Raw genomic sequence first — 18,490 nt, 5'->3', positions numbered from 1 at the left:
CCAATGTTTGATAAAATTAAAATATATTGATAAAATATGTTGAAACATTTTATTTAACCTATAAAACAAACCAAACATATATATTGCTCCATTCCTATCGTAACAACTGAAAACTGCACAGCCAATATTGTAATTAATATTTTGAAATACAAAAGCCTAAAATAATTAAGAACATTTAATAAATAATACAAAACATATCACATAAATAATAATATTAATGTATATTATATCATATTATATATATATATATATATATATATATATATATATAATATATATATATATAATATATATATATAATATATATATATATATATATATATATATATATATATATATATATATATATATATATATATGCAAAAAGAACATTTTTATTCCCGATAGAGAAAGAGAGAGAAAATATAATTTTTGTCCCTCTCTTACTCATATCTTACATATGTAATGATTTCACCGATTCACTCCCGTGCAAATTTCCAACGCGCGTATAGAAGTATAACGACCAGGAACAGAATATCCCATCAAACATGAAACTTCTCCTCCCTTGCCATTTTCAACCAATGATCTTTTAGTATTTCAAACAAACACACAGAAATCTGTTTCTACGAAATCCATCAATTAATATTTTCTTGTTTTTGATACACACCCAACTATGGTATCCGCATAAATTAAATTTCTAAACTTTCCCATTTTTGACAAGACAAAAGCTGAACAAGGTTAATCGCGGTTTTATATTCTCCTCGTTAAGAAAACAAAATCAAATCATACAATATTTAATTCTATCTAAAATCTTAAATCTATTATCTATCACAATCTAAACTTTGTTCACTGAATTTTGTTTACACACAAATTTTCACCGTAAAGTTTCTTTTTATATTAACTGATACCACATACTTGTAACTATAAATGAGTCTTTGTCAATGTTCTCCACATTTAAAAAATCCCATGTATATTTCTGAATTATAATATATATATGTATATATATATATATATATATATATATATATATATATATATAATATATATATATATATATATATATATATATATATATATATATATATATATATATATATATATATCTATATCTATAACAAGATATAGTCCTCGCGTTGAAAATTTATTACTCGACGTTCCGGTACCCATTTTGGCTCGATCTGCGAATCAAAATCCCATTGTCAGAAACGTTCGCGCTAATCCCCGCCCCAATTTCCGCGCCATTCCCCACTCTAACCCCCGCGTCAACGTACATCCAAACCACGTCACCATCGACGGTATAAATGAACCGTCATCTGTTCCCAGTGGCAGTAGTGAATTGATTGGTGATCAGTGTAGTAGTGTCTGGGGGTTCGGGAGACTGAGACCTCGGAAGCCCTGAAGAAGACATCAGAGAGGAGGACATCGAAAGCTCGGCACAATGACAATCAACGCGGTTCAACCCGGAAGACTGGTAATTTTAATATTAATTTTTCTAATAGTATGAAAAAGACAGTCAAAATTTGATTTCACGTACAAAGCGTCTATGTATCTGTTTATACGTATTTCGCCTTAATAAGGCTCATCAGAACAGATATTCATAGGGTTCTCAACGTGAAAAATAAATCTTTCCTGTCTTTAAGAAGCAACACTAAAATGGCTTCGAAACGGACGCAATAGCGACATCTGATAATAAATCCGTAACATAGTTTCTATTTACTCGTACTATACTATACTAATTTTATATTGTATGATTTGATTTTGTTTTTTTTTTTTGTAATGGGATTATAAAGCAGTGGTTAACCGTATTCAGCTATTATCTTGTCAAAAATGGGAAAGATTTATGCAGATGCTATTGTAGGGTGTGTATCGAAAACAAGAAAATATTAATTTGATGGATTTCTTTGATTTGTTTGAAATACTAAAAGATCATTGGTTGAAAATAGCGAGGGAGGAGAAGTTTTATGTTTGATGTTGATGGGATACGAAAGCAGTCGAAAATACCGTCTATTCCTGGTCGCGAAAAGAATATCATCTGGAAAAAAAAAAAGATATTGAATGCCGGTGAATTATTATCGAACGGTAGAAGACAATTAGGTTGTGTATATTAAAAAGAAATTTTGTTTTCGAAAGTGTTTGAAAAAGTGGTAGCAGTTGGCGATTCCATGTGTACTAAATGGTAGCAGCGCAGAATATAATGTTTACATAATTTGTGAGTACCAATAAATTATCATTGCATCGGGAGAAGCTAAGGCTAGGAGAATTAAGTATCCAAGAGGCGATAGGAATTTTGGTTAGGACGTGACAAGAGAGTATCCGAGTAAATTTTAGCCTTGAAATAAATTAAAAATTAAGCGGTTTATTTAAATTTGAGAACATTGCACAGAGATATAAATTTTTTAAATGGAACAGAAAATAATAATATTTATAATTTTTTTTTGTCTATAAATTTTTGTTAAGTAGTATAGGTAACATTTTGTCATTTATTTTATTTCCTTCTATTTCTGTTGTGTGCATTGAACACTATTAAAAGGCAAATGTATTTCTGAACTCACAAAAGAACCCTGAGATTAAATTAATACTTGTTTTTAATCATGTATCGGACGTATTTTCCTAAACTATGTGTTCGAAAGAGTGTTATCTACAAAACCAAAACAATTTAAGTTAAAAACAAATACTGAAAAAAAAACGCTGATACATACATATATAACGAACTTTCCAGACGATATCTTAAATAAATAAATAAAATGTGTAATAAAATTTCAGCAGTGTTGTTTTTGTGCGTAATAATATGGAAGGAAAACATCGTCGAAGCCAGTACCGAGGGTTTAACAAGTAAGAAATACAAAAATCTTTATTTTAAATTAAACTAACATAAACTTTTTATATACGCTTTGCTACACAAGGTTGGCCACAATGTTGGTGAATTTTTCTCATGTCATTCATCTTCGAGCATATACGTGCTCCAGTTACTTTTGGATTTTTCCTACCTTTCATATCTTATGCATGTCAAACTCTATTCGCGATATATTTTTTTTCCAAGATATTTTTAACAATTTTCAAAAGCTAGGTCTCAAATATCTCAAATTTGTTCATTGCACGTGGTTTTAGTACCTACCGAAGTAATGATTTTCTTCTTCTTCTTCTTTTTATATAGACATGACTCTGTCTGTTTTTCAATGTGCCTCCAGTAAGTTGTCATTCCATCGTTTGCGTGGTCTTCCTACTGATCGTCTTCCTATTGGGGAACCGTCTCTTGCCGTCTTTACTACTCTATTTGTTGTCATTCGGCTTATATGATCGTTCCATTCTACTCTTCTATTTCTTACCCAGTTTTTGATCTTCTCCACCTTGCATCTATGTCGTATATCTGTACTTCTAGCTCTGTCCCATAGTGTCTTACCATCAATTTTTCTAAGTGTTTTCATCTCTGCTGTTTCTAACATCCTTTTTGTTCTCTCTGTGTCAGGTCTTGTTTCTGCCGCGTATGTCATTATTGGTCTGATGACTGTTTTGTAAATTCTGCCTTTCGTTTCTTTTCCGATATTTTTATTTCTCCATATTGTTTCGTTTAGGCAGCCTGCGGCTCTGTTTGCTCTATTCACTTGATCTTCCACTTCGGTCGAGCTTTCCGTAGCTAGATAATGTGATGCCTAGATATTTAAACTCCATCACTTGTTCTATTATCTGACCTTCCAGCTCCAATTTACATCTTAGTAAATTTGATGTTATAACCATGCATTTTGTCTTTGTTGGGGAAATTAACATGAACACTGCCTGGGGTGATTGCGGGGTGGATTGAGCAGCTCTGCGGTTGCTACAGCCGGTTCCAAGCCCGGATAAAATGTGGAGGGTGATTGGCAAGGTTAGCAACCTACCAATCGTAAAAACAAATAGCAATATTGTAATATTGCTATTTTTCTCTGTATTAATGTTAGTGTTCAGATTTTTTAGTGTATATATGGCATTCGATATTTTGAAAGATATCAAGTTTTTTTACTAGTTTAGATAAGATTAATATTGTGCTCCAGATCGTAACTGTGGTTTGTCGGAAAGTCGGAACATTCTCATTTACTAAAATATTCTTGAGTAGATAAAATTTTTTTCTCTTGACTACCTTCGATTTAAAATTTAGTTTGTTGGTAATAAAATTCTGATCTTACACGATATTGGACCATATGTATAGCACTCTATGTTTAATATGGTCATTTCTGTTCTTTTCTTTCTGTTGAAGTCAATTTTTTCCTTTCATATTATTTAAATTGGTCTTCATGAATAGATTTTCTTGGAATGGCCTGTGGAGGTTTGGAAGGCTCTAGGAGAAGAAGGGGTTGATGTGTTGTGTATAACTGTATACAGAAAAAGCGGACATTCAGAGCTGTAATAACTATAGAGGGATTAAATTAATGTTACGTACAATGAAAATTTGAGAGATATACATTTGGTATTTAAGGATATTGAGAAGGCGTATGACATAGTTTCTAGACAAGAGCTATGGATATGTATGAGTGAATAATGAAGAAGACACGGTGGAAAAAATAAGTAGGGAAGAAGATAAAGGAACAACGACCCCTGAAAACGGAAAAACTGAGGAAGAAGAAGAAGAAAAACAATTGCATTTCTTCTCTATGCATGTTTGTAGATTCTAGTGTAGATAATTAGTTGTTCTAGATGAGTTATTTCCTTGTGGCTCTCTTTCTTCTTCTTTTTTTCTTTTGTCTTTCATTGGTTTCAATATGGAAATGATTTTCACATGCGTTCAGTTGTTTGCAAAGTATCCCTTTTTCAGACAATAGAAGAGCTGCACAGGTATTTCCATAACTTAAAGGCTTAGATTTATCAGCCTCTGAAACTTGGTTTTTGCCTGTCCGGTTTTGCCAGGTTTTGATATAAAAGTCATCCTTATTAGCTTCCACGCTGTTCACGCTATCATATATAATTTTTTGTACAGAAGACCATTGGTCTTTTGTAGAAGTAGTAAATAAATTTATTTCGGCTTTGTTGATTTATACTATACATAGTGTAACGAAATAGCCCATCTCCGATACGTCATAATTCTTAGAAGGATAAATCTAGAAAATGTAAGAATTGGCATTTCAATAGCGCCCGTCTTTCGATGCGGTTTCGATGAGACGAATTAGAGGTGGGACTACATCCGAAGATTCGAGAATAATACTTTTGGTATATATACATATGTAATGATGTTAGGAGTAGAGTTTAGTTGATAAGAGAGTATCGAACTGTAAACTATAAATAAATATATTTATATAAATTCAAACCGCTCGTTTTATTTTTATTTAATCTCGCTACAATAGTTCAAATGAGTTTATTGCTCATTTGATTTTATCCAATTTTGCCACTTTTTTATCACACTAATCTTTTCTAGTACTATAAGTCATGGTATCCAGTCCAGTCTGCTGCCATGTGTCTAGTAATATCGGTGTTAGCCGTCAGTTTCTATAGGTATCAGCAATTAATGTTAATTTTCGTTCCTCGAATAATACATTAAATTATAATTTCTAAAATGTTTTATGTATCACGAAAAAGCTTATAATTAAACGTTTGTTAGTGTACAAATACAAAATTGGTGAAAACAGTACATGATTTAAAATCTAACGTATGTTTCAGATAATAAATTGGCAGTTCAATCGCACCCATCACTTAAATTATTAACCTTCGGCAACAGTGTGTACTATATTGGACATACTTTTCGGGTAAGTTACATAGAAGTAAAACATTCATTTACAGGGATGTATTATGTTTTTAGCCTAGAGCGGTTTCGTGGATAAGAAAAATATTGCGCTACTATAGAAAAGAACAATAACTTAGTAGAAGAAAAAATGTTTACCTAAAAAATTGAAATCAGAGTTGGACAATAAAATTTTTAAAACATTAAACATCAACCGAAATTATGAAAACTAAAAAATGGAGTATCGCCTCATCAAAAATATCTAAATTTGAAGGGGTTACGAAGTAAGCAAATCTACGAATATATGTTTGTTATAGTCAGCTATTAAAGTCCATCGTATGCGATCGTGAAAAATTTGAACTAACTTCAATTGAAGACGAAAATCGGTCGTAAAGGCCAGTTCATGTCGTGAATGTTCAAACCGTCGAATTGTACTATATCGAATATCTGCGCCATTAAATATTTCATATAAATGTGGTCATGGGTCAGAGCATCACGCTTGATATATGCTCGGCTTGGAAAAGATGCTCACTTCTTAAGCCGTGTGGTTTCTATGGATTAAACTTGGGTGCATTTCTATGACATAGAAAAAAAGTAGCAATTAATAGAATCAACATACTCTGGATCTCCAAAGTATAAGAAATTTCGCGTTTTAAGATCTGCTGTCGAAGTACCTGCTTTTTTTTAACGTTTGAGACACAATGTAAATTTATTTTGTGGGTAAATTTAGAGCAATGCATGCGAATTACTTGTCATCATTACTGACCTCTCTGTAGAAAAAAATGTTGGAGTAAAGTCGCGGAGAGCTGTTGATAGATATTTTGTTCTTGTAGTATAATACCTCTGCGTACAAATTGGATGTTTCCATGCAAAAATGCGTGATATTAGGTAATAATTACTCGAATTACCCTTCTTATTCACCAGATCTGCCCCGTTCGAATGTTGTGTCATTGTTCAAATGAAATGTAAATGTAAAATCTAAAATGTCGAAATTTTTTTCCAATGAAGTGATGATAGAAGCAGTAGATGTATCTGTAGTTTGCTTGTAGAGATAATAATAAAATAAAAAAACTGAAAGGTCTAAAGGCGTTACAGGCATTGTAATAAATGTATCCAATTAAAAAGAAAGTACATTAAATTATAAAATACTATGAATTTCATATTTTATTTTTTTTACAATAATACTAATCCTTTTTAGGGTAACTGGTATGCAGCTACGCTACATTGCAAATCTTTTAACATGGACCTAGTCAGTATTGAATCAAAAGAAGAAAATGACTTTCTTTTCCAAAGCATGAAGTCAGTTTGTAAGTATTGTGAAAGTGACTCAAAATACAAATAAGCGAATCATACGAATAGACCTATACTTAATGGGTTGAAAATTCGTAGATGAGAAAATTGAAAACCAGGTTTTAACCAGGTGCAGTCTAGCATCCTTAGAAAGTGAAGATAATCAAAGAATAACAAGTAATTACGAGCCCTTGGTCGTCATCATGTTTTCCGAAACCTTTATAAGTTAGCTACTGCGCAAAATAATTATTTCACCGTGAGACCACATCACTGCTTGATCTGCCGCAACCATGAGACTTTCTTTCGTCTTACTTATCTTTTTCCTTTAACGTTTTCTTAAATTGAATTGAATTATACAGCAAAATATATAATATTCAAGTCTAGCCCAAATATTGTGTTTTGCTTCTCTTTATAATTTTTAAGACCAGTCGATTTGTATTCATCAATTGAAGAATATCCTTATTGGAGGTATTTGAGATTCATAATATCTTTAGGATCTTGGAATAGCACCATAATTTGCATTGTGGATTTTGATATCTATATCTCGTAGACCACATGTAGCCTCTCAACATATGCATTGATAGGTTCCTATTCATTAGAAATGGTTTTCATGTCATAAAGGCCTTCTGTGATATTTTAATTTTCTGGTAATTTTGTATCTGGGTAACTTTTATCCAGTATACTATTAAGTTCAAACATGACTAGACAATCAACTGAATTCAGAAGACTGGGGTTGGAAATTGATAGATACTACTCTGGAACCGATTAAAACTTTACTCCCACCTGCTCCAGAAATCTCCTCAACACTATTTTTTGCAATTGTAAAAAAGGTTGTAGTGCCAAATGTGGCTGTAAAAAAGTCGGGTTGCTGTGTTCTCCAGCGTGTACCAAGTGTCAAAATCAATCTTGCTCAAATGTCCAGTTGAGTACAATAGAGAAAGATTTCTGTGATTTTAATGAAAAGACCAATGACTCAACCACATTTGAACAATTTATGAACATCCAGCAAGAGAAAGAGGAAGAAGAAAAAATCGAAGAAGACTTGTCTGTTGAAGTAGACTTTCAAGAGTACGAATCTGATTAAAATATCTAAAGAAATAAAAACAATAGTTAACAAAATAATCAATAATCAATATCAATAATAAGGTAATATCTAGAACTTGACGGGTACTGTTTCCTTAAATTATCCTAAAATTGTCATGACAGTTAGTGCAGTAGGCATACAGGGGAAACCACGGTAAAAAACGCGCCGAGTACACTACCTCATAGGTGGCGTGGAAATGTATATATCATGTATAATGTGACTCTTAGAATCGCGATATCTCAGGAATGGTAACTCTTAGGAAAAAAAACCATAAAGACCATGTTTGTAGAGGTTTTTTTGATAAAACTTAGGATTTTCGAGAAAAATCCAAAAAACTTCAAATTTTGACCTTTGACCTCGAATAACTTTTGTAGCACACATACGAACAATGGGATCTTTAAAACTTTATTTGTAATGATAAACCCCAGATCTCCACCAATATTTGGCTTTCTCGGAATTTTTTGTTATTTTAAATGTCTATGTTTGGGAAAGTATATACTATTTCTTTTCATATTTTTACTATTAATATTTCTGTTACAGTACTGTAATGTGATCTAATATAATGCTATGTATTCTAACGACTTTGGTAAAACATATTGTTTCCGGTTATTTCGTAAAATTGCTAAACTGGTTGTCTCATGTATTATGTTATAAGTGCGGAGAATTTGACTTCTCTTTTGTATTCTGTGTCACAAATATGCACACGTGTGTACGGTTTCGTATTACGGTCTTAATTAACTTAAAGTATCGCATTCTAAATCACAATACAATAGGGTGATTTATTGATGTACCCTCTTCTACCCAACGGCCAAAAGATTCTTTTCTGACCTGCAATCTCAAAACACTTCATCTCAAGACATCGAACTAAACAGACCTAGTGCGATAGGTTTTCGCCATCGAGCGTCGGCCGGCGCCCCGACGCGGTACCAACGAGATTTCCTTGGCTACGATTCCAATATTTCAAAGGGTAAGGACATATCTATTTACGAACATTTGCTATTTTTCGCTAATTTACTTACAAACAAATTATTGCATTTTTTCGTTATTATTATTTATTGATTATCATTTAACCAGCGACTTCATTAAGTTTTATACAAAACAGTCTATATTGACAAGAGTATGAGGCGAAGGGGATGTTCACAGATGGGAAGCTAGCCTCCCTTGGTAACGAACCGCGCAGCTTGTGCTTAAGAATACCGCAATCGTGCGTTTCAATACTAATGTTCCGTGCGTACGGATATATAGTTATAGTGTGGAATTTACACATTGTATAATAGTAGGAGCGCTTTTTGTATCTCGCGATCTAAAGAGCCACGACTTCTTCACTCCATACAAATATATTGTATTGCAATTACAATATCAAAGTTACACAAATATTAGTTGTAAATAGCGAAATTTAAATTTCTAATCTTTTAGTTGTTAGTAATGATGTATTCACTTTGTTAACATCCAATAATTCTAACAAATTTTCAGTTTTCTCCGGAAGAAGTCACAAAATCGTGATGAAATACTGAGACCTAAAACAAATAGTTTTATTTTTATTTGTGATGTTAGAATGGGTATATCATTATCAATGGGTGGAATGCATAAAACGTAGTATCTGCTAATGCTTCAAGTAATTCTACATTTTTGTAGTACTTGCTACACTTACAAAGCATTTTGTTTTCCTCCGTAGTATTTGCTACTATTTACCAGATACATAAAAGGATGTACTACGCTTTTAAAGTATTTGCTAGTTTAGTAGAATTTGCTTCAGTTTAGGTGAAGTTGGTGGATGAACGATTTCGGCGTTGGTGTTTTTTGTTGTTGAATTTCTTCAAAATTTGTTTTGAATCCAGGTTTTTTTCGATAATTTCATTAAAGGCGGCAGTTAATTTATTCAATGCAGCTTCCTTTCCATGTTTAATTTTTGGGATCATTCTTTTATCAAATAAAATTTGATAATTTTCAAGAAGATTAACAAACAATACTTGTTCATTTTTGTCCTCCCCTAACTCTTTTGTCGCTTCGGAATCGGAATCACTCATTTCTACGCACTACTCACTTATTCTAATAATAATTATTCACAAAACACAAGCATAGGAAAAACCACATGAAAAACTAGTTCTAATACGATTGGTGTAATGCGCACAAGGCCACTATGGCGGGCGCTACGTTTAGTAGTATATCCTTCGGGTCAGTAGCAAGTACTTCGGTTGTGTAGTACGGTCTTTTCAACAAAGCACCTCCTTTTATGTAAAAGAAAATGCTACAAACTAGATACTATTTGCTGAAGCAATAGCATCTACTACGTTTTATGCATTCCACCCAATGTTTAAACGTCTGTTGTTATCTTGTTACCTGTTGTCTGAGAATAGATTTTTATAATATATGTTTTCCATTCGTCGTTTATTTCTTGAGAACCCTATCATCTATGCTTATTCGTATGCCATACTGTCTATTATTTCTATTTCCAGTTAGTTCCTTTATTTTCTTGTGGATAAGTTTGTCATCATGTTTTTATGCAAGTCTTCTATCTCTTCACATGTTTTTGTAAGCCATTTCTGCTTCGCCTGCACTATCTTCTTATTTGTTATCAGTCATCCATGATTTTTGTGGATGTTGGTTTGTGTTTTGGGATTGTCTTCAGTTTGTTTAATTATTGTTTTCAATTCAGACCACAACTTGTCAGGATCTTATTCCTCTCCACTTTCCGTATTTCTATTCTTAAGATCTTCTTCTTATTCTTATTCTTCTTATTTTAGTAAGTTTATGTCTGGTTTTGGTTCTTTCTTTATTTTTTTTATTCTTTTTAGTTTATTTTTAAATTTCGCTACAAGCAAGGTGTGGTCGGTGGGAATATTGGCACCGAAGATTTTTGAACTTATAATGCTATTTCGGTATCTTTGATTAATCATTATGTACTAGTCCATCTGATGTCTGATGCAATTTTCTTTATTGTCATGTGGCGATTTTCACGTGTATAGTTTACGAGGTAGTAGTTTAAATAATGTATTTATAACAATCATGTTCTTTTTTTATTAATAAAATCGCATTAGCCAAATTAGCTATTAGCGAAACAATGATAGCGAACAATAATTTGTATTACATTTATAATGTTAGTTTTCATAGCATTTAAAAGGTTAATTGAGGTTAAGAAACTTTTTATGTTTGAAATATTGTACTGTAGACCTGAAATATTGCTGAGTTTGTTTCGTATATTGTACAAAATGTGCTTTGGCGCTAATGCTGGACATTTCTCTAATATATGTTTTGTTGTTAATTTTTCATCACAGTTGTCAAATCTTGGTTCTTGTTTGTTGGAGAACACGTAGCTATTAGTTAATTGCGTATGACCCAGTCGCGTTAATATTTCCTGGTCTCTCCGACTTGTTGATAATGTGAGCCAGGGTTTTATCGATTTTTTTAACATCGCGTAGCTTGGCCGATGACACTTTCCACATTGCTTTCCACATATATAGCACTTTACATTTAACCGCCGCTTTCACGTCCGTACTCGTAAATGTTTTAGTACACTCTGCACTATCACTACTTGCAGTTTCTTTTGCAGCGTTTTCTGCATCTTCATTTCCTGGAATTCCAATATGGGATGGTATCCTGAATAATATATACTTTTCCGTTCAGTTGAGCGATATGGATTTCTTCTTTTATCTTGATGACCAAAGAATTAGTTAAGTAGACATATTGGATTGACTGTACGGAACTTAGAGAGTCTGTGAATATAATATAATTGGTATTATTGGATGCGTTGACAGCAAGGGTAGCCTAGTATGGAGCATATAGTTCAGCAGAGTAAATGGAGTACTCTGAAGGGAGTTTGTATTTATTTGTCGATGTTGGGGTTATGATTGCAGCACTAGTACCTTCATTTGATTTAGATGCTTTAGATGTTTGTTTTGAATGTTTATCGAAAGAAATGAGGCGGGTTAGGCACTGAGGGTTCTTTATTTGCCATGGAGGAATTGAGGACGATTGGAAGGAAAAGCATTTTGGGAACGTGTAGTTTAATTGATTTAAATAGCTTCTAATCCTTGCGTAGAAAGGTTTGGCTGTTCTTGGCTTATTTATGAAGAGATTTGGGAACTTTTCTGTAAAACAATTTTGAATAGTTTGCCTACTTGCAGCATGGTTTGGACATTCCAGGTTCCCAGTCGCAAATCCATCATTAAGTCCTTATTCCGTAGCTTTGGTCGTTGTCCGTTGGTCCATCCGGTTAGTTCATTGTTCGTAGCATTAGTGATAGCTGAGTTTAAGGTGAACAGGTTATCGGCCTATTGCACCCAAGTCCAGTACCAGGGCTGCTGGCTATAGCTTCTGAATAAGCTATGCTTTCTCCCTTCCTCGTCCGCCCTGACCCTACTTTCCATTGGGGTTGGTTACCCAATCTCTAATAGGGTTGCTCAGGTTTACCGGGGTTCACCCGTGTGATCAATATCACACTTCTTGGAGGTGAGGATAGGAATTGAGTAGGAGAGGCTAGAGGTAGCAACAACTTGTATTGCGCCTCACTACTCCTTTGAACCTCAACTTGTTTTAATACTATTAGGTTTTTGTATAGGTATAACTATGGATTCATGCCATTTTTTAGGAAATTTGTCCTGTAGCCAAATAATATTAAACAGAATTAGAAGTTGTTTGTGAGCACTATCTGGAAGGTGTTTCATAAAAATACTAGGAATATCGTCCGGGCCAGCGCTGTATACCTACTCTAGTTGAAAAATGGGTAAATTTAACGGTTCATCTGTATTATATATATAATACTAATTTTCTTAATTTTTTTTTGCTGTTTGTAATTATTGAAAGATTTTTTATAATTAATATTACTGGATCAGTTTTTGTATGTGTTAGCAAGGATTTTGGCAATCTCAGTATTAGTAGTAACTGCCTTTCCATTTATTTCGAAGCTTTTGATATTCTGATAGCTATTTAATCCGGATATTCTTCGGACTCTGTTCCTTACTTCAGTCAATGGGAGTGTTTGCATTTAACGTTGATACATATTAGGTCCATGACTGGCGTTTGACATTTCTAGTTGTCTTTTTGGCTATAGCACGTTGTATTCTGTATTCAATTTTATTCTTAACAGTTTTGTAGCTCTTGTATTGGTTAAAACCTCTTTTGCTAGATTCAACTACTGTTTTGCATTCGTGATTCCACCATGGGACAGGGTTGCATTGTTTTATGCATGTAGTCTATCCTATTCCTTTTTCTGCTGTCTTTGTGATAATGGTAACAAGGTTCTTCAGTGTCTCGTCTATATTTGAGGTACTTTTAAATGTGGCCATACTGCTTTCGATTAAATTTAAAAAAAGATTCCAGTTAGGATTATTTAAATTCCATTTTCGAGTAAATGTCTGTCCACATTGGTTTTTATTATTATAAATAAAAATTGATCATAAATCAACAGTGATTTATGATCACTGTTGTATAAGAAGTCGAGCCTATCCCAGGTGAGCTGTGGGGTCAGACCTCGTTCGCATATCGTAAGGTCTATACATGAAGATTTACCGTTCTGTATATTAAATCTAGTGGGCCTGCCGTCGTTTCAGACTGAAAGGTTGAACTGTTCAAATATCTCTTCTAGCAGTCTTCCCCTATAATTTATAGTAGAAGAGCCCCATAAAAATTGTGTGCATTAAAACCGCTCAAAATAAGTCTGGGTTGAGGAATTTGTTGTAACAGTTCAGTTAATGCTTCTGAGTCTACTTGCGTTGACGAAGGTACGTATAAGTTACAAACTTTGACTTGGACTTGAGTTAAGTTTAATGCAAATTGCTTCTAGATTAGTTTGGAGAGAAATTACAGTGGTTTCAGTTGACTTTTTTTACAAAGATAGCTACACCGCCACTGGTTTTTTCTTGGCTAGTTCGATTTTTGTAGAAACTTTTAAATTGTTTTAAGATTTGTATTTTTTCAGTTTTGAAATTAGTTTCCTGAAGACAAATTATATTTGGATTGTATCTGGCCAGAGAATTATTTGGAGCATCGGAAGGTTATTGTAAAAACCGTTAATGTTTCACTGCAAAATTGAAGAGAAGCCCTTGTATAATAAATAAACACTGAAACTTGTGATTGTTACAGAAGTTAATGACTCGATCCCTGAGATAACTCACTTTCAGACTCTGATATCTCACTATCCGAGTAGGTCATCTATAAATGTATCAGTAGTTTCTTTCTTATTTTTGTACATCTAGATTTAATGGACCTTTTTTTGAAATAAGGGTATGTTGCTGTTAGCATTTTCACTAAAGCTTCTAAATCGTTAGTGTAGTTTTTTATGACGCTGACTGGATCGTGAACCATAAACATTTTCAAATAGATCGGATATTTGATTAAAATTAAGAATGGAGGGTTTTGCTCTGAGATGAATGCCTTGGCTGGTTCCATGAGTATGTGAGTTGGCGTCTTTTTTTTACCTTTTTTTTTTGTGTTTTGGATGGAGCATCATTTGGTTTAACAAACGGGTCTAGACTTGGGTTTTCTGAATCAGTGTCTTGCGCTGGAGGAGGTGTGACTATTTCTTCCAAACTGCGTTTTGAGCTATTTTGTGTAGACTGGGTTGTATCTATATTGCTGATTGGTTGTGCAGTTTGAGTTTTTGAGGGGTTAGTTGGAAGTATTTGGGGAGGTGTGGACTGCAAAAATGTTTGAGCGTGACGGTTTTGGTTATAATTTTCATAAACTGATTCTTGGGTTACTTTGCAATTTGCTGCAGTATGGCCTTGCCTTTTACATGAAAACCATACCAAGGAATCTTGTGACAAAAAAATCCTATAGTTGGTGTTATCATAATTAATTAATATGGATTCAGGTATTGAGGCAAGCGGTGGTGTGATAAAAATTTGTCGTCTAAAACTATAAACGTGGCTGAATTCCGGCAAACCGGCACTTATCTTGAGAAATGACATGGGAGACATGGTTTTAAGGCCCAATTTTTCAATTTCTTGAGTTAGTAAAGCATGCGGAATGGTGGGACAAACGTTTGACAGATTTAGTCTTTCTGCTGGAGTGACTGTTTGCGTGCTTGGACTTGTTGGTTATTAATTTCTATAAACCCTCCATAATTATTCATAAAATGTTCAACAACATTTTTTTTAAAGGTACATACACACTCTGTTGTTAGAAAGCCGTGATGAAAATAGAATATTTTTGGGCTCGATCAACATTCCTAGTGGAATCAGGTAATCTTGAAGTTTTGGGTTTTCAATGGCTGGGAATACAATAGCTTGATCTTTGGTAGGGAATTGTTGTTCAATTACAGCAGAAGAATAAGTTTTAGTATTGTTTTTCTTTTGGGAGCTTCTGTAGTCAGTAGTCCCGTCAGTTGGATTTAACACCTTTACTTTATAATTTAAAATTAATTTAGACATGAAATACGGACCTGTTTTAGAACAGGCAATTTTATCATGTGGTTATAGATAACGAAAAAACTTGTTTAGAGTTTTTATATCAAGCAGACTTATGATAAATACAATAAATTCCTGTGAAATGACTCTGTTTTATATAATTTTAAAGAGTACTTACAGGGTGGAAGAGAACGCACTCTTATGCACTTATATTTAATATGCACTTATATAAAAAATTTAATCAATAACTATTAATCTAAATAACTGATTTTGTTTGGAGCTGACAAATTCGCACTAATTTCTGTTCTTGGCAGAACTGAAGTTATCTGTCGCCTCGTTCATTCCGTAGTGGCAGTTCATTTTCACCAATGATGTTTTCAACTTTGCCTTTTACCACATTTCATTGAGATCTCCAATTATTATCGTTATTTCATGTTTTTTCGTGCGCTGTATTAAAACTTGTAAATCACTATAGATCACTATTACATAATATTGATATTGATTGGGATGTTACAATCAAGTTTCAATTCATAAATATAACATAAATCATTCAAAAATCTGTGGCAAATGGACTAGTTTCCGTGCCAAACACACTATCAACATCATCATTGATTGGGATTCCTCGCAGTTGTAGAAGTAGCATACGATCTGAGTGATAGACCACATTTGTAACGCTTTTTTTATAGCTTCGAGTATTATGATTCAGATACTATTCCAGTGCTATTTCTAGTTATAACTAATATATTATCTTATTTTCAATGTTGATTTTTCCTGAATCAGGCTTATCTGGCTTATTCAAAGGATATCAGTAAAGGATACCTGTTCATTTCTTGGATGGTGTTGTGATTTTGCCTGCCTCGAACATGCTTCTAATATTCCAGGTGTGGATTTTTCCACTTTCGAGTGGGTTCCAGCTGTCTTCAAGAGTTGTATTAATTAGCTGAATTGGTATAGTGTGTCGGACCTTCAATTTTTATAATTATTTCCCTGAATATTTCAGCTGGATCATACGCAAATTCTATTCACAAACAAAACTATTTACAAAATTACAGTTTCATAATAAACTATGTACCTATGGCCTCAACAAACAAAACTGTTGCATTTTCAGTGGGTAAATCCGAAGGTTGGACTAGATTGTGGACTTCAGGAACTAGTTTGCCGTACAATCAATGGGTATGGATGGCTACAGGTAATCCAGTTGTTTATACCAACTGGTATCCCGGCGAACCGAACAATCAAACACATCAGGAAGTATGTATAGAAGTGAAATATAGCGATACCGAAAAGAGTCTGGTCTGGAACGATATCCGATGGGGTGTAGACATACTTGCACTTTGTGAAGCAAAAATTGATAAACCGCGTTTGTAAATAATTGACGTAATTTACAATGTAACTAGTTCAGTTCCTAAATTGTAATATACTGCTAATAAATATAAAAGGTAGTTTTTTCTTTTTCTGATCTGAGTTCCAAATGGTATTCTTAACATTTTCCCCACCTTTTGAATTTTAATTTTAAATGTCTACGACGAATTTTTGTCTACGACGAATTTTAAATGTCTACGACGAAATGTCTACGTAGAATATTAAATAAGGTCCAGAAAGTAAGGTTGGATTGGTCACACACTCACAAAAAATAATTTCTGTATTGCAAAGATTGCCCTGGAGTGGAATCGTCAAGGAAGAAGAAAAAGAGGCCACCCAGTACAAATTTGTAGAAGATCTATCATGGACGAGATAAAAGGTCAAGGAAGGTCTTGGAATGAGGAGAAGGCCTTAGTGCAAAATAGAACTCGATGGCGCGTTTTCATTGAAGCTCTATGCTCCACTACTTAGGGCTCAAGATCTTTATATATATATATATATATATATATATATATATATATATATATATATATATATATATATATATATATAAAGGTCTGATTTTTTATTTTTTGAAATTAAGATTTTTGACTACTGAACATCTTTATTTATTATATAAGGTACTCTAAATAAATATTTTAAAAAATCCCCCTCGTCTCCCTTAGCGTGGAGGGATCGTGCACGATCGTGATGTTCAGACTTTAACTGCTTTAGTGCACGATCGTGACTGCGTCAGGTTTTTAATGTAAAATGGTACAAAACAAATATTTTTCATAGAAAACATATTTTTAATCAATTAATTTATAGTAGTAGGAACTTTTAAGTAATCACTTTAAATATTAAAGGTAAATCAAATTATAACAAAAAAAAAATTATTTTCCTTAAAAAATAATAAAAACACTCAAAAATTATTTTGAAAAATATCTACTTTGTATGATAGCCTGCAAAACAGTTTTGTTTTCTAGACTAACGAAGGTAACCTTCACATTTGGTACATAGTATCTTAGATCTACTTTTGCAACCTTCCATTCTGCACGATCTTGGACTGTCTATTATTCATCAAATGATGGAAGATGGTCATACCCATCATACCTTTTGGCCACAGAAGGTGGGTTCGGTCGACGGAACTTAGACGTATTCGGGCGCAGGTTCTCATCTTGTTCATCAATATCAGTTCTTCTTTTACGTTCTGGGGCATTGACTAGACCATCTGCCACCTGCATTCGAAATTCCAATAAGTCCATTATTTTATTTTTGGGTTCTCCCGTTGCAATTGATTTTAATACGTACAACCGCCAAGCATTCGAAATTGAAAGGTCAAAAAAATGAAGGATGACTTTTAGAGTCCATTTTTTCGTTTTGATGAAGGTCCGGTAGTATTCTATGGACTGGTCAAGAATATCTACACCTCCCATATTCTTATTGTAGTTCGCGATTACTTTTGGACATTTAATGTCTGTCAATGTTGATTGACTTTTGTCCCATCGCTTGATTTGACAAGAATCATCTCCAGAAGTGCAATTAGATGCTACTAGGACGGATTTGTTGTCCATCCATTTTACAGCCACCCTTCCGTAATGAAGAAGATACCTTAAGAATAAGTGTAAACAGCATTTTATTTAAATTGATTTATTCAACAAAAAACATAATATAATTAAGGAATGGTTATTTCTACAATTAGGCATATTAGGCTATAAGTGAGTGAAATATTTTTGTACTCGGTATTGAAATTTTTCTCACGAA

At 33.3% G+C, this 18,490-nt stretch overlaps 1 protein-coding gene across 1 annotated transcript; it reads left to right on the top strand.

Moving 5' to 3' along the window:
- The first annotated feature begins 2,662 nt into the window (after nt 1–2,662).
- On the top strand, nt 2,663–16,827 carry LOC140440738 (C-type lectin mosGCTL-7-like). The gene is made up of 4 exons (XM_072531112.1): nt 2,663–2,811; nt 5,605–5,690; nt 6,864–6,972; nt 16,494–16,827. The coding sequence occupies exons 1-4, from the start codon at nt 2,724–2,726 to the stop codon at nt 16,751–16,753; spliced, it is 543 nt and encodes a 180-aa protein (XP_072387213.1). The 5' UTR covers nt 2,663–2,723; the 3' UTR covers nt 16,754–16,827.
- The last annotated feature ends 1,663 nt before the right edge of the window (nt 16,828–18,490 follow it).

Source organism: Diabrotica undecimpunctata, chromosome 5 (genome assembly GCF_040954645.1).
Source record: "Diabrotica undecimpunctata isolate CICGRU chromosome 5, icDiaUnde3, whole genome shotgun sequence".
In the NCBI taxonomy this organism is placed as follows: Eukaryota; Metazoa; Arthropoda; class Insecta; order Coleoptera; family Chrysomelidae; genus Diabrotica; species Diabrotica undecimpunctata.
This window is presented reverse-complemented; position numbering and strand designations above follow the sequence as displayed.